This window comes from Thunnus thynnus, chromosome 20 (assembly GCF_963924715.1).
Source record: "Thunnus thynnus chromosome 20, fThuThy2.1, whole genome shotgun sequence".
Lineage (NCBI taxonomy): Eukaryota > Metazoa > Chordata > Actinopteri > Scombriformes > Scombridae > Thunnus > Thunnus thynnus.
In genome coordinates, this window is record NC_089536.1 from 4,278,149 (window position 1) to 4,303,855 (window position 25,707).

General features: G+C 37.8%; 1 protein-coding gene across 3 annotated transcripts in view; it reads right to left on the reverse strand.

The window, feature by feature from the left end:
• Positions 1-25,707, reverse strand: part of LOC137171559 (serine-rich coiled-coil domain-containing protein 2-like) — a 63,841-nt gene that overhangs the window by 3,136 nt on the left and 34,998 nt on the right. The window contains exons 7-14 of one of the 3 annotated variants that reach the window (XM_067575567.1): positions 22,460-22,550; positions 20,630-20,714; positions 17,969-18,083; positions 13,979-14,062; positions 13,674-13,760; positions 13,259-13,384; positions 11,680-11,785; positions 8,138-8,396 (exon numbers count right to left, since the gene is read on the reverse strand). In XM_067575567.1, coding sequence (XP_067431668.1) covers positions 8,269-8,396; positions 11,680-11,785; positions 13,259-13,384; positions 13,674-13,760; positions 13,979-14,062; positions 17,969-18,083; positions 20,630-20,714; positions 22,460-22,550 — 822 coding nt within the window. In that variant the 3' untranslated portion in view covers positions 8,138-8,268. Of the gene's footprint in view, positions 1-8,137; positions 8,397-11,679; positions 11,786-13,258; positions 13,385-13,673; positions 13,761-13,978; positions 14,063-17,968; positions 18,084-20,629; positions 20,715-22,459; positions 22,551-25,707 lie in introns of those variants that run through there. The other 2 variants (XM_067575568.1, XM_067575566.1) reach the window with 2 other exon arrangements.

The window sequence follows — 25,707 nt, forward strand, 5'->3', positions numbered from 1 at the left end:
ATTATTCGACCAATGAGAATTTAGTCGGGCGAGAGCATATCGACCAACTAACCGACCAGGAGACTACAGCCCTAAATTGTAGCGTCCGTCGTCCCGCTAAGTATTAATAACACGCTCGATACTTTACAAACTGGAGTTTTTTTTATTTGATGAACGTGGGCGCTGATACGCGAAAATGAGATAAATCGGTTTGTTTCTAGAGAACAAAAGCAAAACTACGGTATTGGCAGTGGGTAAGTTATGTAATCAGTGTATGCCCCAACACTGTGTAACACCAGTAACACCGACCACCGCGGCGAGCCTACTACACAGGAAATACTTTTCTTCATTGTTGGTTTGTGGGTTCGGGTCTTTTCATGGGATTTTTTGACCAAAAAAATAAACTGGTTTTATTTTCTGAGTTTCTGACCAGTCACCACGTTAACTGCTAAGATCTGGGAACGCTGTGACATCACTACAAAACGTCCCGACTCTCCGACAAATGTCCTCGCTTTCTTAAAAAGTGTCGTCACTTTTCCAGAAACGTCCTCACTTTCCATGTCTGAGAGTCCACTCGGTCCTCACAAAGACAGAAGAACGACATCAGTGCAGAAACGTTGATCCTCTCGTTGCTTTTACACACTTTAATCTACACACAGATAATCTGATTTACACTGAGAATCAGAAGGTAAGTTTAAAAAAAAAAAGCAAGCGGTGAAATCCATCATGCGCTACAATCTCAGTTTATTGATCGTGGGAAACTTCTATGAAGTAATAACTAATCTGCTGTTTTATATCTCGCTGTGCTGCTGCTGCTGCTGTCAGTTTGTTAAATCAGTGAGTTTCAGTCGGTGCTGTGGAGCTCAGTCTTCACTTAAATATTTATTAATTTATTCCTACTATAGCTGAGCAATCCTGAATAAATGAACATAGAGATCTTTCACAGAATATCTCAGCATTAATAATGTGATGATATTTTCCAGATACCTATCAGTACTTTCACGTAAAATAATACACACCAGACCAGTCGAGGATGTTCCACAAAGTTTTATATTTGCAGACCAAACCACAGAAAAGGAGTCAAGGCGATGAAGACAAATATCGATTATTCTATCAATAGTTTTTTCCAACTTTTTTTTACTTTTCTGTATTCCACAATGACTTCTCGCGGAGGTTCAATGGAGCTTTGAGCTTCAAACCACAAATGTTTTTTAGCCTCATGGCGGCGCACGACTCATCCTCTGGGATCCTGAATGTACGTTCAAAATGGACGTCTTAAAACATTAATCTAGTACAAAGAGAAGATAAAAAGGTACCACATCGAGCTGCAACTAACAATTACTTTCATTATCAATTAACTGTTTGTCTATAAAATGTCAGGAAATTGTAAAAAAATGACAAAGAGTCACAAGTGGCGTCTTTAAATGTCTTATTTTGTTCAAACAAGAGTCCAAAACCCAAATATATTCAGTTTACTATCATGCATGACAGTGTAAAGCACTGAATCGTCACATCTGATAAGCTAAAACTAGCAATTCCTTTTACAAATTTCCATAAAAAAATGACTAAAATGATTATTTGATTATCAAAATAGTCTAATCTAATCTACTTCCTTCCACTTACTGCAGTTCCTGGCAGTTTACTATCATGTATGACAAAGAAAAGCCTAAAATTATCACACATGAGAAGCTAAAACCAGCGTATCTTTTTGGCATTTTTGCTTTCACAGTCTACAGTTTGTTGTCAGAAAACAGTTCAAATCAAAACTGTGAACAGGTTTGGATTGTAATCAGGAAAACAGACACTGTTGTCTTCTTGCTCTAAAAGTTCAACCTCGGCAAACTGAAGATATTTAACACAAGAAAAGCTGATTGAAATCCATCGAAACACCGTCGCCAACCAAAAAACCATCAGACAAAACAAACTGAACCTTTAGTCTTAAATCAGCTGGATTCAACTTTGTACAGTAACAATCAACAAATCTATAATCTGTCACCACCTGTTGTAATGAATGAATCACTGTTGGCAAAGAAAAATAACCATGTTTTTTTATAGTTGTAGCCATAATTTCATCATGGTTTGACTTTCAATTACATTCATTTGGTTAAAGTGATTTATATTTTCTCTCTTCAGGGTTCAGAGTCTCTCACATGGACATCGAACCACTGAACCTTTGAATAAGCAGCTCGACCGCCCACTTGAGCTTTATGAAACAATCCGAGCAGCTTTAATTGATTTCAGCGCTTTAGTCTGAAATAGAGTTGTGTGAAAATAAAAATGAAAAGCACAGAGTCAGATCTGTTTTAATCCCACACTAAATTACAATTCAATTGCCAAATATTTATTTTGGAGCTCTGTACTCATATTTTTCACTGTACTTTTTAAACTTTTTATTCAGTTTTATTGAATTTTATCAACCTTTGTATCTTCTGTTTTATTCTTTTTAAACCTTATTTCATGTGGGTTGTTAATATTGCCTTGGCTTTCTTTTTTCTATCTGGTATTAATGCCTCTTTCATGTTTTATGTGATGCACATTGGATCGAAAGGTGCTTTACAAATGAATTTGCCTTAATCATTTTCTTCATCAAGTTCATCAAGCAAAACATGCTGAATATTTTCTGGTTCAAGCTTCTCACATGCTGATTTGTTTGTTTTTTCTCAGTTTTAAATCAGTTAATAAAATGAACATCTTTGGGTTTTGGACTGTTGGTCAAACAAAACAACAACTTTGAAGACATGTTGGGCTTTTTTCACTATTTTCTGATGTTTGTTAACTGTTAAATTAACATAATCATTGGGAAAAAATAAGCTAAAGATGAATCTATAATGATAATATCATGACAATCTAAACTAAAGTACTGTAGATTGAAATGACACTTTAACATGATGATCTGCAGGTTTAATCAATAGATTTTTTAGTGTTAATAAGAGCTTTTGTCCCACAATGCAACACAAAACAGAAATGAAGGAGCGACAGCTATCAGCACTGATTAAAAAATATAATAATAAATGAAACTACTTTGTGGAAATGCCCCAAAACAACAAAATTAAGTAATAAATCACTGGAAAACATTCATTTACTGTATAAACTGTTGTACAGTAGTTTGAGTGACGTCTGTCTGTGCAGAGCAGTCAAAACTATTAATTAATATTTAAACAGACTCATACTAGTCTACAATTAAAACTGAGACATGGTGTCAGTGGTGTTATTCAATATTTTTGTTATTGTCAACAAATCCCATTAAAAAAAAACCCCAAATAAACAATGTGTTCATCCATCTCTTCATACTCTTCTTCTACTCCATCTGTGTCTCTCAGCTCAAAGCTCATTGGCTGATAATGAAAATCTTTAACAGCTCACAAATATATTGTTTCAAGTTTAAAAAAGGTTCAGTAAAAACTAAAAACCTAAAAACAGCCGATTGCTGTAGTTTTTAACATACAAACAGGAGGAAACAGTGCATTTGTTGGGGACTATTTTGAGCGGCGGATAAACTACAATGTGTGTGCAGCTGTGTGGCTCACAGAAGAAGATATATCAGTAACAATACTTCTTTTTGGAGTTTTTGTCAATAAGAAAAACATAAAATATCAACAGACTTATCCTTTAACTTGAGGTCATTTTGTGATGGAAAAAAAGCTCCTTGTCTTAGAGCTAAAAACAGCTTTATACTCATGAATGCTTCTGTCAAGGTGGAGCAAAATCAGGAATTATCCAGCAGGAGGCGACACTGATTTTCTACACAGAGTCTGTGACATGAAAACGTTTGAAAAACACCAGAGAGGTTGTGTGTAGAAAACATAAGCAGGAAGGAGGAAACATCCGCTGGGCAACACTGACATCTGGTGGAGGATAAAGGCACTGCAGCCTGTCTGTCTCCTGCGGACAGGTAGACCTTTCCAATGTCTGAAAGTGTGTGTGTGTGTGTGTGTGTGTGTGTGTGTGTGTGTGTGACCATCCCTCATAAATAATACATGACAGGGTGGATGGATTAAAGAGAGGGAGAGAGAAGGGCAGAGAGAGAGAGAGAGAGAAAGGACATGGAAAGATTTGAGAAAAAGGGAGGAAGAGGAAACGTGACACAGAGAAAGGACAGAAAGGGAAGGAGGGGAGAGAGAGAGAGAGTGAAGAGGATGATGATGAAGAGGGAGATAGAAACAATGGGAGAGATTAACAGGGAGATGGAGAGCGTCCTCGACCACATGCAGGTGTTCTCAAGGAGGATTCACCTTGTGTGTGTGTGTGTGTGTGTGTGTGTGTGTGTGTGTGTGTGTGTGTGTGTGTGTGTGTGTGTGTGTGTGTGTTGAAATGAGGGAATCACTCCACTGCCAAATTTTCCCCAGAGTGTTCTGCTTCCCCGACTTATAGGACGTCCCCACGGTAACACACACACACTTTTGTTGGCGTACAAATTGCTGATCCACCCATACTACGACGCAGCCCCCCCCCCTTCATTTCCTGTCCTCTCATTGGCCCCCAGAGGCTCGTTAGATGAATAATATCACTTCACACTGCATCATCAATTAGCTCAACTATTAAAATTATGACAATAATAACAGAACCAATGATACATGTGTTGTTTATACTCTGCATACTGAACCAAATGTGCATACACTCTAACTGTCCACAATTATTTAAAGTACTGTATTAACATATATAATATAAATATATTGTAACTCTTCACTGTCCATCACTGTACATGTTGGAAGATATAGCATCACTTACTCTCCTCCACTCATCTATAAATAATACGGTAATAATACGGTTGGATGCTACCTACTTTTCATTGGCTTTGTACTCGTTAAAGTTGAATCTAATCTAATAATGAATAAACGTGAGGTTGTATTTTTCAGTGAGCTGGAGGGTTAGTACTGTATTACACCAAGTATTAGTATAACAATAGAATAACAGCAAGTATACAGTGTATATATATATCTGTATGTGTGATTACTGCTGATGTTTTACCCTTTAAAAAGGTCGGCATCAACAACAATGGAGCACAGATAAATGTAAAAATATAAAGTTAAGGCTCAAGCAGCTATAATATATATATGTTTTTATAATAATCTGTGTTTCCCATACATTCATTTATTTGTGGCGGCCACCACAGATTGATTTTCTATTTTTGGAGCTGATTATCCTGCTCTCTCTCTCTCTCTCTCTCTCTCTCTCTCTGGCTCCCAAACAGATGCAGACACATCTGCACTGTGACTCATCCTCCCCCTACTAGTTTATTCTGTCACCAAGTGGACAAAACATCAGTTAATGCAGGTTTAATTGACTTTAATGTACCATTTATTTACCACAGACTCTAATTTAATATCAATTTAAAATGTTGTGTTATTTGAAGCAAACATTAACTACACAAAAGACTCAAACCTGCTGTTTCTCCCAAAGTCAGACACGTCTTTAATACTAAAAAACACACGTTATTTTCATCATTACGGTTTCTGGGAGGCTGGATAATGTTTTTTAGGGTGTTTGGGTTTTTATGTCATTTTGCTTGATAAGGGTTTTTAGGGTGTTTGGGGTTTTTTTTGGTCATTTTGTTTGATAAGGTGAGTTCATTGTGAACTTTGGAGGATGTGAACAGGTTATTTAGGAGGTTGAGGGATTCAAGGGGTTTAGTTGAAAGAGAGTTAGGAGGTTTGTGGGTGTTAAAGGATATATTTTATAAGGAATTTATCAGGAGTTGTTCAGTTTCAGTGTTGCCGACTATTTTCAGCGGGAAGTAGCTAAAGCTTTTTTACATATACTGTATAATACGTTAGTAAGTAAAGAAAATGACAAAACTAAACTAAGTAGCTACAACATTAGCTATTCTTTATCAAGGAGCTAAATTCTCAATATACATCTAAATCTACCTGTAATATTAAAAAACTATACTGTGTAACTGTAGTAAGTACGCACATCCACAGCTCATTCACGTCTCTGGCTGCTGATTGGTCGGTCCCACACTGTCAGTCAGTCCAGAGACCCACATTAGTGCTCATTCACTGAGAAATACTGGCGACTACCTCCACGGGCAGAAAATAATGTCTGCACAAAACCTCGCCAGATTTATCGCTTAAAAAAAAAGCACTAAAGGCGTCTTAAAAGTCACCAAATCTAGCGAGAAAGCCAGTTAGTTGGCAGCACTGGTTAGCTGTTGTCAAGTCTGATGTATTTATTGCATGTGAAAAAAAGAGAAAATCATATGTACGTTCAGTGATATGTGGTTAAAAATTGCGCTGTAGGTGAAACGTTGTCACATGATGCTCAGGTAAACAATTCATCCGGAGCCTGATGATCCACAAAAGGCCAAAGTTCAACCAATAATCACAACTCCTCTAAAGTCTTCAGTTCTGTTCAGACATGACAGCAGCTTTACTCCATCATGTAGAAGAAATAAGGTCCGTCCTGAGTGATGTCATCTCCGGCGGTTTGACTTGCTTCAAGTGACTGAATAAGCCGAGCTGAAGTGCACTTCATCTAATACAACATTTAAGAGCTATTTCCAGAGATAATTTTAGCTCAGAGCTGCTTCCCAACGAGCCTCTGGACTCGCCTGGTTCATTTCACTGTGAAGGAGAAGGTGGGACCTGTCCTTCAGGGAGCAATGAATCATGGGTAAAACTGTCCAGAGAGCCGGCCTTCAGTTGAATCAGTTCCTTATGAATTTTACTTATCAAATTTCACTTTGCAGTAACATAAATATCATGCATATCGATCTATCTATATAGCAACATATCTATTCATCTATATATTGTGGTTTCACATCTGTAATAACTCGACATCTGAAATTTCTACTGATCTGATTTATTATAATTCAGTTATTGATCATTAGAAAGGACGACGCTGCTCTGTGAGCTTTTTATCCTCTTAACTCATTGTTTTGATATTACAGCACAATCTGAAGTGTTTATTAGAATCCTTTATGGACATTATTTTATGGTGTTTTAAAATATTTTTTCCTGCTTATCAATTTTATTTCTTTGTTTTTTATTGTTATATTTTTTATAATCACTTCATTTTTTAATTTTATTCTTTTTAATTTTATTCCTTTTTTGGCTTTTTCATACGTTTTATTACTTGTGTGCATTAGTCTGTTTAAATGTTTTAATGTTTACATTTGTTCAGCCTTATTATTGGATTGTCAGTTATTTGTGAAGCACTTTGAATGTCACTAAACTGTATGAAAGGTGTGATACAAATAAAGTTTGACTGATTGATTGATTTAATATTCAGTGTCAGTCTTTCACCAGCATCATTTCCAGGTATCAGCTAACTGAGCCACATTAAAAACACTTTTTGATGCATTAAACCTTTTTAGACCCCAGCACCTCTTCAATATAACATACACAGTCTATATGAACACAGAAGCTTATCAGTTTTAACAATTTCATAATACATTAGATTAATTTAATTATTAATTATAATTTAAATAGTAAAAGTTTATTCTCAGTCACTCAGAATGAAAGCTAACAGGTGCTGCAGATTTATAGATACATATTCAACTTGAAATAAACAGCGAATGCAATTAAATACACGTATATGTTAAATGCATTTCGTTCATTTTCATAAAAATAAAAATTATATTTAAGGTATACAAGGACGGGAACGGAAAGGTCTTGTTTTCATGTATACCAGCAATGACAGAGACACATAAAACACATATATATTGTTGGGAACATGTTGGATATCCGTCTTCCACATGCAGATAAAACCTGTCCGTGAAGCTTTTAGTCGAGTCGTCTTCAGTCTGATTTCAGTTTTGTTGTTTGTCTCTGCTTTGAGATGTTTCAGCGTTTCTTTAAGCTCATGTTTACCGTCTCAAATGTTTCCATCACTGCTCTAACACTCACTTTTTTCCTTGACTACTGAGCTAAAAGCTTATGTTGTGTTATTATGACAACCAGCAACTGTGAGTCGTCATGTCTGCAGCCGTCTTTGATACGGTGATTTTGATATTGTTTTGATTGTTTTGAAACATAACATAAAATGTAGTTAGTGTAAATGTTTTTAATGTGGTGAAATGTTATTAAAAACACAATAAATGAACAATGATGTGATTAATACAGGCAGCTCTTACAGTGATGACAGCAAAGTAATTTACTGCACCTTTATTAGAAAGTAGAAAACCATGTCTGGAGAAGATCTTTAACATTTAAATCGTCTAACTATGTTTGTGTATATATTTAGTGAATTTATACATTTTTGATAATTTGCTTTGTAATGTTTTGTGCACTTAAATACTTTACAAAAGTCCGTGTTGGGAGAAACAGCAGCTTAAGAGCCGAGTACCTGTTATCTGGAAAGACGGACGAGACAGGGGAGGGAGGAATAAGGAAGAGGAGGAAGAAGAAGAAGATTTAATAAAAAGTTGCTACCGTACCACGCAGTGTCACTGAAGTAAAGCACTAGTTTTTCCACTCCTGGACGAGGGCAGAGAGGAGATGCAGAGAAATACACACAGAGGACAGAGGGAGGACGGTTAGAGGAGAAAATACACCAGAAGATAAAAAAGACAGTTTTCTCAACAGTTTCAAGCAGAGACGTGAAGTGTCTCGATCTGTCTGTACTCAGCGTGAGACGGACGTGATGTAATAAAGACAGACGGAGAAGAAAGAAAGAAGGAAGGAAGGAAGGAGGGATGTATGTGCGAACGGGAGACTCTCGACAGGCTGCTACTACCTGCCAGGTGAGGGTCATGTGACCAACAGGAGTAGCCCAATCAGCATCTAAAGCTCCAACTGACTCCAATTCAAAAACCTCAACTTCTCTCTAGAAATATTGAGTCAATCATTGTTTTCAACGAGTCATTCTGGTCTCAATGTCTAAATTCAGGCCCTCTAATAAGTGTGCTGGTGGTTATTTTGGAAATTATTGCTCCATTAATAAGATTCGAAGACTTATAGTAGCTCTGATGTCTGCTTCTCCAGACTATTGTCGCAATATTTCACTAAGTTTAATGTGACTTGATTATGAAACCTGCCCTGTTATACGTCACTCCGTCCATCTCTATATACAGTCTGTTGTAGTTGAACTAGCTCTACCTTTAGCGTGCTAATCTGCTAGCATGTTTACTACATGGATGTGTTAAGGAGAACAGTTTATCGCTGGCTGAACGCTATCAGCTGTGTTACAGTTACAGTTTTTAGTTAACACTGACTGTTGGTTTGATGATGATGTTTTGTGAGAATTTATATAAAAAAACGTTTAATGAAAATGATGTTTGAAGCGTTGGAAAATGTTTGAAAGTGACAAAGTTAGTCGAATTCTAATGTGATAATACAACTAATAAAGAAACTGAAATGTAGAATTAGTGTTTGCATAAATATTTATGATGAGTATACTGTCATATTTTGAAGAGACGTCGGCTGCTACAGGTCTTTAGATTGTTTTAACTTCTTCTTTGATTACCTTTACTTCAGTGCAAGCACACAAACCAGCAAGTCTCAGCTACTGGAAACCAGCCTGCTTTCAGACACCTTCAGCTGTCTCATTTATCGTCACCTTGCAGGTCATAGCGGTCCGTCGAGTTTCACATGTACAAATGTATATATGTATGGATGGATGAAACTGACAAACTGATCAGAGAAGAGTGAAAGAAAATTTAGAAAAAAGTCTAAAAATATATCAGGAAGCAAAGAAAAAACTAACATGGAGTGAAATTTGGTGTTTCTAAAATAAATTGACCAGCAGATTAAATTCACGTCTGAACTCTGTGGCACCGCTAACGTACATCCACAGGAATAAGTTACAATAACCTTCAATGTCACACAGAAACCTTTAATTAAGTTTAATTAAGTTCTTGATTCAGCGCAGTCGTGTCTCAGTTTATTGAAATATTCAACTCATTTCACGCTGCGAAGCCTCAACGTCTCCATTAAAAACATCTCTGACCTCTGACCCGTTTACTTTTGGTTACTTTGAATGTTGGAACTTGTAGAAACTGAACCTCTTGTTAAAGTTCACTTTAAAGTAATCTGGACAGTTGACAAGTGTGCAAATTTGGGTTCTTGGTGAACTTTTTTGGATTATGTTTTTTTAATAAAGGATTTAATATAAATGGAAGCCTGAACTTGAACTCATTTAATTAGTTTCATTAAAATACGTTTCTGTGCAGGAACAGTTAGTTTCACCTTACATTTATCCTGCACGAGGCTCAATCCAACACTTTCATTTGTTACAATAAACTAAACATTAATTCTAATGCTGAATTCATACTTCACAACATGAAAGCCAGGAATGAACTTCTGTACCTTTTTTACTTTGTGGGTCACTGAGGTTATAAAACATTGTGCATGATATCACGTCATCCTGTCATTAGCTGCTAATAGTCGTCTAGTTTACTATAACGCCGCTGTAAACTAGTCATTTTTACACTTGAGACAGTCTGAATGCATGACTCACTCAATGGCACGACTAGGGGTGTACGATATTATCAGCAGGTCATCGGTATCGACCGAAATGAACATTTTCTGCTGATTATGAGAGGTCGATTTGTTGCCTTCTCCTCCGCCGCCTGACTGTGCTTCCCTCCACGGACTGTTTCACCCTGACGGTCCCGGTGCTTCCTCTGCAGGCTCCACTTCACTCAGCTGCCCGTCAGACCAGCTACTTCTTCTATCGGAGGCTAGCTGGCTGTGTTTCCCTCCGGCCATGCTGCTGCTAACGCTCCGCTAGCCTCTCAGCTAACGTTAGCCCCGGCTCTCCGTGTGGATCCAACCGGGGCACCGAGCCCTGATTTGTTATTCAGGTTAAAGTGGGAACAAGCAGCAGGTCTGACTGGCAGCTTGAGTGAAGTGGAGCCTGCAGAGAAAGCACTGGGACCATCAGGGTAAAATAGTCCGCGGAGGAGCTGCGAAGTTCGGCTGCACAGAAAAAAAAAACTTCTTCTTTTTGGTTTATAACGGCGGTTGGCAACCAGCGTATTAGGTACATTACCGCCACCTTCTCCTCCGGAGTGTGGACCAGAGATTAAATCCTACACATTAATCCTGTCTGTCTAATGAACTCAAAGAAATCTCTACTGCTCCTCCAACTTGGCAGGTTCATTAAAGTTTTAACGCTGAGCTCCTGAACTCCAGTCGTCCTAAATTCTTCCTTCATATATTGTCTTTCTTGATCATACTTAGTACAATCTATAATTGCATGCATGATAGTCTCCTAACGCTTATTGTTTCTGTCTTTGATTTATGATCCTGTGCGTCGCTTCGATAAAGGTCTTTGTGTTTGGATGATAAATTTGGTACAATAGAGATAAGTAAGATAAGCAACCTCTCGTTTTGTGGAGGTGTTTCCATGCACCTAAAAGTTTCCTGCTTTCAGACGGACAACGTTCACTGAAATAAAGTATTTTTAATCAAGTAATTAAATTCTGTGAAACTACAGCATATTTCTTCTGCAAGAAATATCTACATAGTGTGGATTTTTTTTGCTAAAATCATTTGTTTGATTAAAATATTTATATTTGAAAAACATACAGAGAAATAACCAAAATATTTTAAACAATAATTAAAATAAAGACCTAAGAAATGTCTACCAGGGACACAGGATGTTATTTTATTGCAAAGTTGAGGATTTCCAGCCTTAATGGTGGTGATGATGATAATAATATAGAGGAGGAGGAGGAGATGATGAAGGACTGGGTGATAGGGATGGAGTTATGAAGGTATTTGGGAGCTATGGGATGGAGGGAGTGATAGGACTCACTTTTTCTAGCGAGGTGGGAGGGGATGCTGGGCTTCGGCCTCCCCCTGTAAGGCCTGGAGCGCTGATACTGCCAGGGTGGAGAGAGGAAAGGAACAGGAGGAAAAGCCTGAGGAGAGAGAGAGAGAAAGAGAGAAAGAGGGAAACAGAGACAGGGAGGGAAAGGATTCATAACGTCAAGAGAAAAAAAAATTGAGGAAATGACAGGAAGAGAGAAAGACGAGAAGAAAGAGCTGGAAAAGGGAAACTCTGACTTTTGGCTTGAAACATGCAACGAAAAACAGGAAACTTAAGAGCTTAAAACTCCTGTAAGAAACACACATAATAATAATATTTACAGCACCAGAAAGCTCCTCAAGCAACATTTAACTTTGCACGCTGGCGTCTAACAGCAACAAAAGGCTTTAATTTCTAGAGACTACGTTTCCCAGAAACCTTTTCTGGTGACATCAGTAAACCCGTCGGTCTGTGATTCGTCAGGAACCCAAAGAGATAAAGTTTTACGCAGTTTTCACCTTTCACTCTTTTAATTCGTCACTCCTGACAGGTAACGCTGAGATTTTATTTGGCAAAGATACTTTTTTTTGCACCTGAAGTAAAAACTGAATCTGCCAGAATCATGAGATGTGGCTGAAAGCTCTGGAAAAGAGTAAGTTGGACCTTGTATTGACAACGTTTTCGAGACAAGGCAGCAAATGAACATTTTTCTGCTTATTTACAATCATGAAATTCACATAATTAGATCTGATAAATGGGTATTAATATATAATGATTAAGGTTGCTACTATTGGTTTTTATTATCGATCATTATCAATTAATCTGCCGATTATTTTCAGGATTAACTGATAAATCACCAGAAAAATGGCCGTCACAATATGCTGGAGTATAAAGTGACGTCATTAAATGTCTGTTGCCCGGCCAACAGCACAAAACCCACCAAATGATTCAAATTACTATCATTTAAGACCAAGAAAAGAAGCAGATTCTCACATTAGGAGAACCCAGAACCATCAACTGAAAAGATACATAAACGATTAATCGATCATCAAAATAATTAAATTAAATTTTATTTACTTTTGATCAATTAATTGTTGCAGCTCCAATAAAGATGCCAGTTTTTGCATTATGCAGCAAAAAGTGCTTAACAATAAACAAACTGTATACAAGCTTACACACACACACACACACACACACACACACACACACACACACACACACACACACACACACTGTAGTTTAGATTTGTTGAACAGGAGCAAGTGAAGCACATCAAGCCTTAAATACAATATAAAGTGGAACCAATTACACACTTTTTCAGATTTTCTAACAAGGTTTACAGCGTTATTTACACATCTTTAAGTTTACACTGATTTTTTTCCTGTTTATTCTCCTGTTAATGTTTGTTTTTTTTTATTTGTTTGTTTTAGGGTAACTGATAAACATTTTATTTACTGCTGCAGTTTATTATTTGTTTTGCATTTCTGCATCAAAGTTATACAAATAAAGTAATTTTGAAGTTTTTATTGTCCCATGTTTGACTGCGATTGTGTGTGTGTGTGTGTGTGTGTGTGTGTGTTCTCACAGTGTGTACTCTCCAGGGCGTCTGCGAGGCCACGCTCTCTCTCTCCGTCACACTCGTCTGCGTGTGTCGATCCATTCTTCCCGTCGTCTCCTGACAACGACACCTGTAGGTCACTGCGGGAACAGTCTACTCACACACACACACACACACACACACACACACACACACACACACACACAGAGGCAATTACTACATAATAGTCAATATTTTCTGGACGTCTGCGGCTGAATTTTTGCTCCGTTGGACTGTTACTTGACTCAGCTCAACTGTCACCAGTCTAAGCTTCCTAATATTAGACTACGCTCATCGTAATGTGAGAAAATAAACACAAACGCTCGTTAACGATGACTGAATACTGATTAATTGGGTTTTATTTTGTAAAGTTAAAATGTAAACATGGTGGACACACACGGACCAGCTGCAGGGTGAGTTGTGCGATGGTTCGGTCTCGGCTTCTCAGCTCCTCTCTGAGCTGCTGCACCTCCTGCAGGAGATCCTGCACCTGAACACACACACACACACACACACGTTAGGGCTGTGGAAAGGCATTCTGGGAAATGAAGGATAAAAATGAAACTGGGACAGCGTGTATGAGATTTCATTGTTCATATAGACACCTGACTGTTGTTTTAAGACACACTAGAAACATTGTGAACCCGTCCTTTAATGCTGAACCTACGTGTGCGGTGTGTGTGTGTGTGTGTGTGTGTGTGTTTCTACCTGTGCGTTTGAGCTGTGCGAGGAGTCGGCAGCCTCGGGACTCAGGGTGTCTGTGGTCAGAGTGTCATCGTCCACGTCCTCCTCCTGAAAAACACACGCCCGTACCACATAAATATTATTAAAACACGTGCGTTATAGATAGATAGACTCACTTTTATCACTTTCCTTGTGTGTCTTATTATCAGTGTAGGAATAAACTGCAGTACTTGTAACAGCTGATAATGAGTTATAATAACCAATAGATGACACAGATTGAGAAAATGTGAGAAAATGTGCATCTAGGATGGGATAAAAATGAAAAAAAAATTAAATTTACAGATTTATATCTATATCACAGCACAAGTTAAAGGTGTTTGATAAATCAGCTTCCATCAGCTGGTTTAGTGATCATTAGTCATTAATAAATAATGTCAATATCAATGTAACTTTGCTCCAAAGATTTACATCTTTTTAAATCTGATATCTGTTTTTTAATCTGATATCTTTTACTTTTTAATCCAACTTTTATTTTTTAATCCAACTTTTACTTTTTAATCCAACTTTTATTTTTTAATCCAACTTTTATTTTTTAATCCATCTTTTATTTTTTAATCTGATATCTGCTGTCAGGTCACATGACCTCCTCCAAGGTTGAGCTCATGATGTCATCAGTTCCGGATGTCATCAGACATGTGACACATCAAAGGCAAACGGCTGTGATGTCAGATTCTAGTATGATCATCAGTTTATCTGTAAGTAGGAGACCATCTCATCTCATCTCATCTCACATCTGCACACAAGCATCGTGTCCCAGATCCACAGAGAACGAAGACCGTCCTTCACGCACGACTACCGTCTAGCACCACAGTCTACGACAGACAACTTCTTGTTTCCTACCTCTGGACATTGTTTTTATTAAAATCATGTACAGAGATATAAGACGTCAGGGCAGATTTGCTGATGCTGCACCTCATCAGCGACCTAATCAGCGCCCAGATCAGCGACCTAATCAGCGCCAAGATCAGCGTGATCAGCGCCCAGATCAGCGTGATCAGCGCCCAGATCAGCGACCTAATCAGCGCCCAGATCAGCGTGATTACCGTCTGAACCAGCAGAGACCAGCGGCTGGAAGGCCTCACTGTCCCGACTGCCGACATCTGCACAGTCGCCTGGACACTGCTAATAAGCAAATTGCTGAATGGAACGACTGGTCCCAATTTGTAAAGGAGAGGTATCACACCAGTAAGGCCACCATAAAAGGGCTGGAGGAGCGTCTGGAGTCCAAGGAGAGGGAACTCTCAGAGGTTCTCCAGAAGAGCCGAGAGGACATCTCTGAGAGAGATTCAATCATCTCCTCCCTCAGAGAAAGTGTCCAGAACAAGAGCAGGCAGGCTGAAAACACCCAACACTTCTGGAAGGAGGAGTGTATGAAGGTCATAGCCAGATGTGAGGCAGAAAAAGCCATACTGAGAGCTTCTGCCAAGCTGAGAGAGGAGGCACTTCTGCACAGCCAGAAGATGGAACAGAAAGAACATGAAAACGAGGGGAAGAGAAAAGAGAAACAAGACGAAAACGAGAAGAAAGATGAGAAACAAGAAGAAAACGAGAAGAAAGAAGAGAAACAAGAAGAAAATGAGGAGAAAGATGAGAAACAAGACGAAAATGAGGAGAAAGATGAGAAACAAGACGAAAATGAGAAGAAAGATGAGAAACAAGAAGAAAACGAGAAGAAAGATGAGAAACAAGAAGAAAATGAGGAGAAAGATGAGAAACAAGATGAAAATGAGGAGAAAGATGAGAAACAAGAAAATGAGGACAAGAAACAAAAGAAAGCGAGACAAAAACGGGAGAAGGAGGAAAAGAAACAAAGAGCAAAAGAAGAGAAGAGAAAACAAAAAGAGGAGAAAATGGAAAAAAGAAAAAAGAAAAAGAGGAGAAAATGGCACAAAAACAGAAAACAAACAAGAAGAAAAGAGGTTTTTGGGGCTGGTTATGCTGTTGTTCAGCGCAGGCTGAACAATGAGCAGAACCCCTTCACCTCTCCACCCTCCCTCCCTCTCTCCATCCCCCCTCCTCTCCTCCATCTTCCCTCACCCCCATCCTCCCTCCTTTCCTCGTCCTCCTTTACCCCCGACTCCTCATCCTCCTCCGCTCTACCTTTCACCCCTCTCCACCAACCTCTCTCCTCACCCCTACCCCCTCTCCTCTCCCCCTCTACCCCCCCTCTCCTCCCCCTCTAACTCCCCTCTCCTCTCCCCCTCTACCTCCCCTCCCTCTCCCCTCCTCCACCTCTCCTAACCTCCTTCCTTCCCTCTCCAGGGCGGCACGCGGGCTCAGTGATCAACACTGCAGCCTCACAGAAACACCTCCACCTGCCTGTTTGGGCTTGTTTCTGTGTGGAGTTTGCATGTTCTCCTCGTGTCTGCGTGGGTTTTCTCCTGGCTCTCAGGTTTCCTCCCACAACACAAAGACATGCAGGTCAGGCTGATTGGAAACTACTAAATTACACCTCAATTGATCACAAATGCCTGATGAAAACACAAATAAAAAAATAAAAAAATTAAAAAAAAACAACAACTGTATGACTTTATACTGTGAATGTTAGGAAGTAGATATATGATGTTATGATTTAAACAAGAGTAAAGTTCCATTCAGACAGGATGTGGTCTGTAATAGACATGAATATCCAGCTGGACAAAGCCTAAGCATGAATATCAACACATGTTTCAAACATAAACACTTGATTGTTATTATTCACTGTGACTTTTTCTGTCCTCACTATTTGTGTAGGTGCACAACTCTGCAGCCAGTTCAACACACTTCAAATAAAAGTTGAAGGCAGCAGGTTGCCTGTAAGGATTTTAGTGGAAGCAATTGTGAAACTGTGATTAAGTTCAATGATGGTGATTACAAACCAGATGCTAGATGCTACCTTCAAGGCTGGATTACCCAGACCTCGAGGGGACCCGAAAGCCCAGGTTTACTTCATATCTATTGGATCTATCATTTGATTCATTCACTGAAGTACAACATCAACTATGACGGGTCCTAAATCCTCCATTTGTGGTCCCGGTTTTAAAGAGGGAATCTATCAAAATCTAGTTTGAAGACCGTAATAGTTTATATTGAGCTCATTTGTTGTAAAGTTGTGTTTTAATGTATAAAATGTCAGAAAATTGTGAAAAATACAGATCATTAATCCCCTAAGCAACATGTTTAGATGACTGGTTTTGTCTGACCTACAGTCATGAACACATGTGTGAGTGAGTTTACAATCAATCAATTGGCTTATTGACCTCTCAATCATTTCAGCTCTAGAGTACTATTATGTATAAAGCAGACACCCAACAACACACCTCTGCCTCTGGGCCCTATAGAAGGTTGATCTGGCCTACATGACTACTAAACTGTAATCAGACAAGCACACAGAATACTGAAGGAGCCGTCACATGTTTTATATTCTGAGTATGAACTGTTCCCTCTGGAAGACGCTGTAGTTCAAACGGGGCTTAAGGCTAATGCAATGACTCGTCAAGATAATCTTAAAAACAAGATGATGCATCTCAAAAGAGGCTTATCCTACAAATTATACAATTTGTTCAAATGTGGATTAATCTGCTGGTGAAAATACTCCCCAACAAATGTACTTTTTTTCCTCCTGTTTTAAGAAATCACTGAGCCTTTTTTTTTTTAAACATCAAACTATATAGTTCTGAGCTATTTTTAAAGATTTATGTCTTCAGTAGGAACTAATGGGCTCACACACAGAGAAGACTAGAGAAGAACACATTGTTGGTTTTGGTATTTTCTTGGGATTTGCTGACAATAACAAAAATGTGGAATAATGTCAGCTTTACCCTTTGATGCCAGAAGAGCTGTTATATTCTATTTTACTAAATCTCACAAATGAACAGTGAAGACATGCAAAACTAAACATTTAAAGCAAAAGAACCAAATGTCTTTGACAGAAAAAGTGGTAATTCTGCACACTATAATTTGTTATAGTCTCACCTGTAGCAGTAACCTCTGCAGGTATTCCAGCTGTGATCTGACTGCAGAACAATCTTCAGCCAGTTCTTCCACGTCCAGACCCAGACCAGGAGTACCAGGAGACAGGCAGGGAGACCTGACCAACAACAAGACAGGAACAGACAGAAAAAGTGTAAATGCACCTCTGCCTGCTGTGTTCAGGGACGTGTATGAAATACTGTAAATCTAAAAGGCTTTTCTTACAAACACTTCCAAAACACTGGTGTCAAAAAGGTAGAGTGAGGAGATTTCATGACAACTACCATTAGGAAACCTTTTAAAACCCTGAATAAACTCAGTGTTTCCTCTATAATTGTTCAGTTGGGCCGTCAGGCAAACGAGAACCCCGCCAGGCCAAAAAAAAACATTTTTTTTGATGACAAAACACCAAATACCCATTCATTCAGAAATCAATAACCACTTGCATTTGAGAGTTTCTGTGCAGCGCGGATCTGAAACGTGAGTCAACCTCTGTGTTGTTGCCTTGGTAGCATAGCTCCTTTACAGAATAGAGAAGTGCGTAATGTTTGAGCTTAGCGAGCGTGAGAGAGCGAGCGGCAGAAGAGTGACGGTCAACGTGAGCGCAGTAGAGGAAAAGTATTGCAGTAAGTTGTCAGTCTGGCAGTAAATGTTCAGTACAGGCTGCAGTGTGTCAGTTAATAAATGCTGCAGCTTCTCTAGACAAAGAAAAGTCTCGTCTGTTGTTTGCGCAACTGCTGGAAAAGTGAAGGGTGTTAGCTCCGAAGTTAGCAACAATGGGTTAGCCTGACCAGGCTCACTTAAGGTGGACTGACCTTTAAGGTGGACCAGCTATTCTCATTTTAGTGTCAATCTCAGCCGCTCCTAAACAGAGAACGGAGAGATGTCTGGCTGCTGAGTTTCTCCTGAGTTTTACTCAGTTTTGCATTTCATATTAGGATTTGAGGCTTTTCTGTGTCATACATGAGAGTAAACTAAGTATCTTTTGATTTTGGACTGTTGTTCAGACACAAAATGAAACGTCATCATGACCTCTGAAGACCAGTTTAGACCAAAGATTCACAATGAGACGAAAGAAACTGTTTTAGAACGTTGCAGGGAAAAGTTGCAGCAGTGTAAACTGGTCTCAGCTCGACTCCAGTGGCTCCGCCTGTGACTCAGCTTGTCAAGACGCCAGTGGCTGGTTTTAGAAGGTAAGGCACATCACCTGTTTTCGATAGCGAATCAGCTCGTAGCAAAGTCAGCTGGTCAAGTCAGTTACAAACTGTCAGCTGGTCGAAATGGCAAAATTTTGGATGAAGGACAGAAAGGATCACCTCATAAATGTGTTTGAGGAACTGCGGTGTCCGTATGACAAACCTTAAAATTTGCAATTTCCAATAAAAGTGCAATCCAAATTCTCAACCCTCCTCTTTTTTTATATTTTTGCCATTTCATCAGTACTAGGACTACAACTGTAAGTCTCTATCAATATCCTTATTCATATTTTAAGGTGCAACAAAGTCTGCAGCAACAAAAAAGCCTGAAAAGTCAGCAGTTAGAACAGAAGTAAAGAGTCGTTGCTATAGAAATGATACACCGTCTGGTCTAGTCGTATCGGTGTAAACTGGTGGGTTTCAGACCAGCACATTGCAAATAGCTGCAAGTTTCAACTCATATCGTCACAAATCTTTGGTCTAAACTGGCCATAAGAAACTATAACAGGCATTTTTCACTACTATATTTTCTGAGACAAAATGATTAATCAAGAAGATAATTGTCTTAGATTAATAATTCATTTAAATAATGAAAATAATCTGTTTCCATGGTCAGTGGATGGAAACCAGCACTGACTTTCTTTTACTGAAGCTCCTGAACTCTGCCCAAAGAGTCAGTTCATAAGGCCATTCACCACAGATACTGTTCTTTAGAAAGTCACTGAATTATCAAGAATGTAAAAATGCAGAAAAGTTGCTCTGTAGTGAGCTGTGTTATTAAAAAAAACGATCTCATATTCATATTTCACATATTAACATTTTGCTTAAAGCTACAATTTATTATTTACTTTTCCAAGCAGCAGAGGTTATGACATGACGCCTTTTGACATCAACAATTCATTTGTTTCTCTGTGACCAGAATATCTCGCAAATAATTTGCAAATTGAAAGAAAAATTATTGCAAATATTCATGATCCTAATAGGATTAAACATATTGATTTTAGTGACCCTGTGATCTTCCCTCTAGCCCATCAAGCAGACTAATCTTTCAGCTTTCTAGCTTGTAAATCAGATACAAATATGGCTGAACATATTAAAAAATAACTCATTTTGTGCCTCTGTGACCTTTTCCCGTCCTGCCAATATCAGGGCAAAGTTTTCTACTTTAGAATAACTTTCTGACTCCAATTCTGAGTCGGTGAACCCTCGAAATTTGCTGATTACATTCATGCTAACATTAAAAAAACCTGTTGATTATTTCTTTATTATACTTTCACTAACTTTGGCAGCGTTACAAGAGTTTAATAGGAAGATTCACAAGACCTTGTTTGCATTTTAAATGTTTTCCCGGTTAAAAAAAAAATAATAATAAAATCTGAATAGTTCTATATTTCAATTTTACAATCTGGAAACTTTTTTCTAATGTTTATGTGAAGCGTTTTGTCAGTTAAAAGGTACTTTTCTCTACCTTTCATTTTCATTGTGGATGTCCTGCGTTCCCCAACAGAGCTGTCTCCTCCTCCACTGAGCCATGTGGGACATCCCATCTGCATCTGCAGGGTTCAGACCAGACCAGGAGGATGAAACAGGAGTTATTATAAATTAAATATGTATATATGGAGTATAAGAAAACTAATAAAGAGTAGAGACATGACAAATTCAGCCAGTTATCATGATTGTTAATTAAATGAGTAATATGTCTTACAATCCTGATAATGTCCTTTGAACAGCATGACTAAAATGTAATTAAGGGTGTATTCAGGGGGTGGATGGGCGGTTAGATAACCTTCAACTCCAATGTTGTGTATTCGGTTCATAACACATGATAATATGTTTTTTTACTAGGAGGGATTTCACTGATTAAACCAGGATCGAAACTTGGCACTTAACAGTTTACTGTTTAAACTGTGAGCTGTTTATCTGAACAGTTAGCTAACCTGAATAAATATGTTTTAGTTGCTAACTTGAACCACACTACTTTAGCTCCTAAACTGAACTCTTAAACTAAATTAAACATTAGTCTTTGCACCTGAACTGGCCTGTAAGGTTAACTGAAGTTAAATGTTTTAGCTGCTAAACAGAAATATTAGCTAACTTGAAACAAACTATTTTAGCTCCTAAACTGATCTGTTTGTTAAACTGAACTTAAATATTCTAGCTATTAAACAAAAATGTTAGCTAACATGACCCAAACTGTTTTACCTCCTAAACTCAAATTAACTGAACTGTTGCCTAAAAAGTTTCAGCTCCTACATTGGATAGTTAGCTAAATTAAACTGTTAGCTAATCTGAAACATACTGCTTTAGCTGCTAAATTGACTGGTTAACTAAATTAAACTTAACTGTCTTTGTTCTAAACTAGCTTGTTAGCTGAAGATGTTTTAGCTGCCAAACAGGAGTGTTAGCTAACTTGAACCAAATAATTTTAGCTCCTTGACTAAAATGTTAGCGAATATTTTAGGTCCTAAACCAGCCTGTTAGTTAAACTGAACTAAGGAATTTTAGCTGTTATACAGAAGTGTTAGCCAACATGACCAAAACTCACCACTGAACTTAATTAACCTATTTTAACTGAAATGTTAACCTCTGTTAACTGTCTAACCTGAACTAAAGAACTTTGGCTCCTAATTTGGATAGTTAGCTAAACTGAACCAAACCATTTCAGCTGCTAAACTAAACTATTAGCTAATCTGTTGTAGCAGCTACACTAAACCTTTAGGTAACATCTACTAAACTGTTTTAGTTGCTAAATTGAACCATAGCTAACCTGAACTAAACAGTTTTAGCTGATAAACTGAAAAAGGGCTAACATGAAACGAACATTTTATGCTGCTTAACTTAACCAAAACCTGAACTAAACTGTTTTAGTTTCTAGACTGAACTGTTGGATAACTGAACCAAATGATTACAGCTGCTGCAATATGGAACTAAAAGTGTCAGAATAAAACAGAGTTGTGAAATGGGAATTAACATTTCGGATGTAAAGGGTTTCATCAGCGAAAGTCATTTTTCTCATAGACAATGTTAAACAATCGATAGCTGAACCACTTCAAGGTTTGATGGACATGAAACTCTTGTGGTTGAATCATCAGTACAAAAGATGACCAACTGTGTCAAAACAAATATCTGGTTCTTTTATAAAAAGGTACAGAAAGTGAACCATAAAAGTCAATTACAATAACTGACATTCATAGGAAAATTAGGCTGTTTTGGTATATCCTGACACACATTCCAGCTCTTCTATTCTTATTTTTAATTTACATCTGTTTATGACATCTGTACACACACACAAACATACCGCTGTGCAGAGAGGCATCTTCTGGGAAGTCTGAATCCAGCATGAGGTCGTCATCCTCAAGATCACAAGACTCCAGGTTGTTCAGGATGTCCTGAGAGAGAAAACAGAGATACACAGTTCTTTATTTGTTTATTTATATAAGTTATTTAAAGAAAACAAACCCAACATCTTAATATTTTATCAACAGAATAATAATTTAGAAATAAAATATTGCCACTAAGACTGCTGAGAGCTGAACATCTTGTGAAAAATGTTGTATTTGTACTGTACTTCTCCAACAGAAATGTTGGATTTTCGCATTTACTTCGACACAGATGAGTATTATCTAATGGCCATTTGAGGAACTGCAGTTTTCACCACTGATGTAAAGGCTGCATCCAAAATGGCTGACTTGTGTTCCTGATGTGCTCCAAAGCTGTGGATGAACATGTGGTTCTGTACTACATCAGTGCACAGATATAGTTTTTATACTGCATCGGGGTATAATTTGACTTCACTCCATAGGATTAGATGATAATTATCACCAGATATTTGAACAATAATACAAAACAGAAAAGGCACAATACAAGTGAAAAATGAACAATTTCTGTTTTTGTCGTCAGGAAAATCTAAATAGTTCTAGCTTTGTTGGCTAAGAATCAAACAGTTTTAGTTGCTAAACTGAACTGTTAGCTAACCTGAATCAAACCAGTTTAGCTGCTAAATCAGACTATTAGCTAAACCTGAATCAAAATGTTTTAGATGTTAAACAGAACTGTTAGATGGTCTGAGTCAAACTGGTTTAACTGCTCCTAGTTAACCTGAAATAAACAGTTTCAGCTATTAAACTGAACAGTTAGCGAACCAAATTGTTTATGGGCTAAAAGAGCAGTAAGCTAAACTGAACAAACTTTTTTAGTTCCTAAACTGAACTCTAAACTTAACTTTTTAGCTGATAAATGAACCATCGCTAATCTGAATTTAACTGTTCAGAGGCTAAAATGAAATGTTAGCTAATCTGAGCCAGACTGTTTTTGCTGCTTAACTGAACTGTTAGCCGTTACCCTGAACCAACCAGTTTTAGTTAACCTGACCAGATGGGTTTTTGGCTGCAATATAGCACTTTGCTAAGCTAAACAGTTTTAGTTGCTATATGGGAAATTTTCTGTAAAATGCAGTATTGCGTGTCAGACGTCAAAAACAAAGACAATTTTAGACTCTACTCTGGTCGTCCTCTTTATCTTGCAGATGTCTAAATTCATCTTTTCTCTGTACAATGCATGATAGCAGTTAGCTCTTGAGCTAGGTACATGATGCATGATGGTTTTACATTGCATTGTGGGTTACTGTGCATGTGGAAAACACAACAAAATGGCAAACTATACAATTGACTGTACGATGAACAATTTAGATACTTTTTTTGTCAGAAAAATCTGGGTTTAAACTGACTTGTTCCACCTTTGCAGGTACTTACAACAAGTTTATGACCTTTTTCTATGAGGATCATTGGAAAGCATTCTTCCATCATTCCATTAAAAATAACACCTCAAATAAGTTGCACATCCCAGACTGATGAAATATTTTATGAAATATTTTGTTACATTTTTGTCATTGTACACATGAAGGACAGTGTGATTTCTAGGCTTGTGCTTTCTTGTTATTTCAATAGTTCTCTATTTGATTTCCAGTTTTCTACAAAGTGACACAAAGAGACACACACAGAGCTCTTCTCAACCTCACAAGCATGAAATAAAATCCTTGAACAAACTCAAGAGACCAAAAATCAACACTGTTTATTTTCTTCATCTGTAAAACGGCAGCTACAGCATGAAGGACGATGTGAGCTTCAACCAGATGCTGATTAAAGGCTAAAAAGGCCTTCCCGTCATTGTGAGGAGAAGGTCTTTTGAGCCCGTTTGTTTTTGTATGGAGGGTTCGATTCAGGTGCATTTTCAAACTTTTCAAACATGTCTTCTTTATCATATTAGCAACGACTCAAACAATAATCGACCGGAAATATAAAACGGTATGTTGAACTAATTAAGGGACGTTTTTGACTCTCACAGATGTGTGTATATGCTGGTTTTGGAGAATGTTACTTCATCGGGATATTATATCTGAAATAATATTATATTAAGTACAAATTTGAGATACTTTTACTTGAGTATTTCCATTTTATGCTACTTTATACTTCCATTTCACTCCATTTCAGAGGCAAATATTGTTCTTGAAAGGTGCTAAACCATATAAATAACAAATAAACATAAAAATAAATAAACTTAAACCTATGATTATTATTGTGCTTTTTACTCCACAACATTTATTTGCCATTTATAGTTACTATTTAGTTACTACTAGTTAGTTGTTTAATTAATTGTCTGCTCTATTCTTTTTTAAAAAAATATATTATGCACTTTTCGCTGCATTACTGTATGAAAAGTGCTATATAAATAAAGTGAATTATTATTATTATTATTATTAGGAATTATTGTTCTACTGCTGGGCAGTCCTGAAAAATGTGATTTTATAACAAATAATTGTAGGTCTTATCGCCCCTGCTGGTTTTCCATCATACTTCACATTACAGGCCTTAATGCTCAATTCTGATGTTTTAGTCAGATCTGATCTATTTGTGTTGATGTATCCGGCTCCAGTGAGAATACAGCTGAGATCCAAAACTGTCACACGTGCAAATTTATCATAAAAATCAAAAACATGGATGAAACAGCGGTGTTGGCATTCGATTCCTTAAAATCTGGCTTAAATAGAAGCTTCTCCATAAATGTCCAACAAATTAGAAGGTTCCTCGTCTCTCCATTGACCTTCGCCGCTGCTGATGCTCTCCTCCATGTTTATTTCTACTGGGTTGTGAGGATTATGTACTATGGGCATATGAACTTACAGTATCTTTAAAGTTAAATTATATTAGCGTTCATGGAAATTTTTGTTTCCATAAACTGAGGGCTCCACTAATCTGAAAACAGTATGAAAGTTTCTCCTTTAATCATAAATTAAAAGCAAACTTCGCCTTGAAGAAGAAGAAGAAGAGAGAATTTTCTTGAAGACGAAGAGGAGTTTCGACTTCACACAGTTTGTTTCGTTGTTTCCTGCCTGCAGAAGCTTAGTCACACCACAGTGACCTGAGAGGAAACCAAACGTTCACCCTGAGTAATTTAAACACATAGTTCAGGAACTCAGCTTTTCCCCAGTGGCTGAGAGCAGCCATCCACAGCAGCACATTACCTCCTAATCTCCTTTTTCTCTTCTCC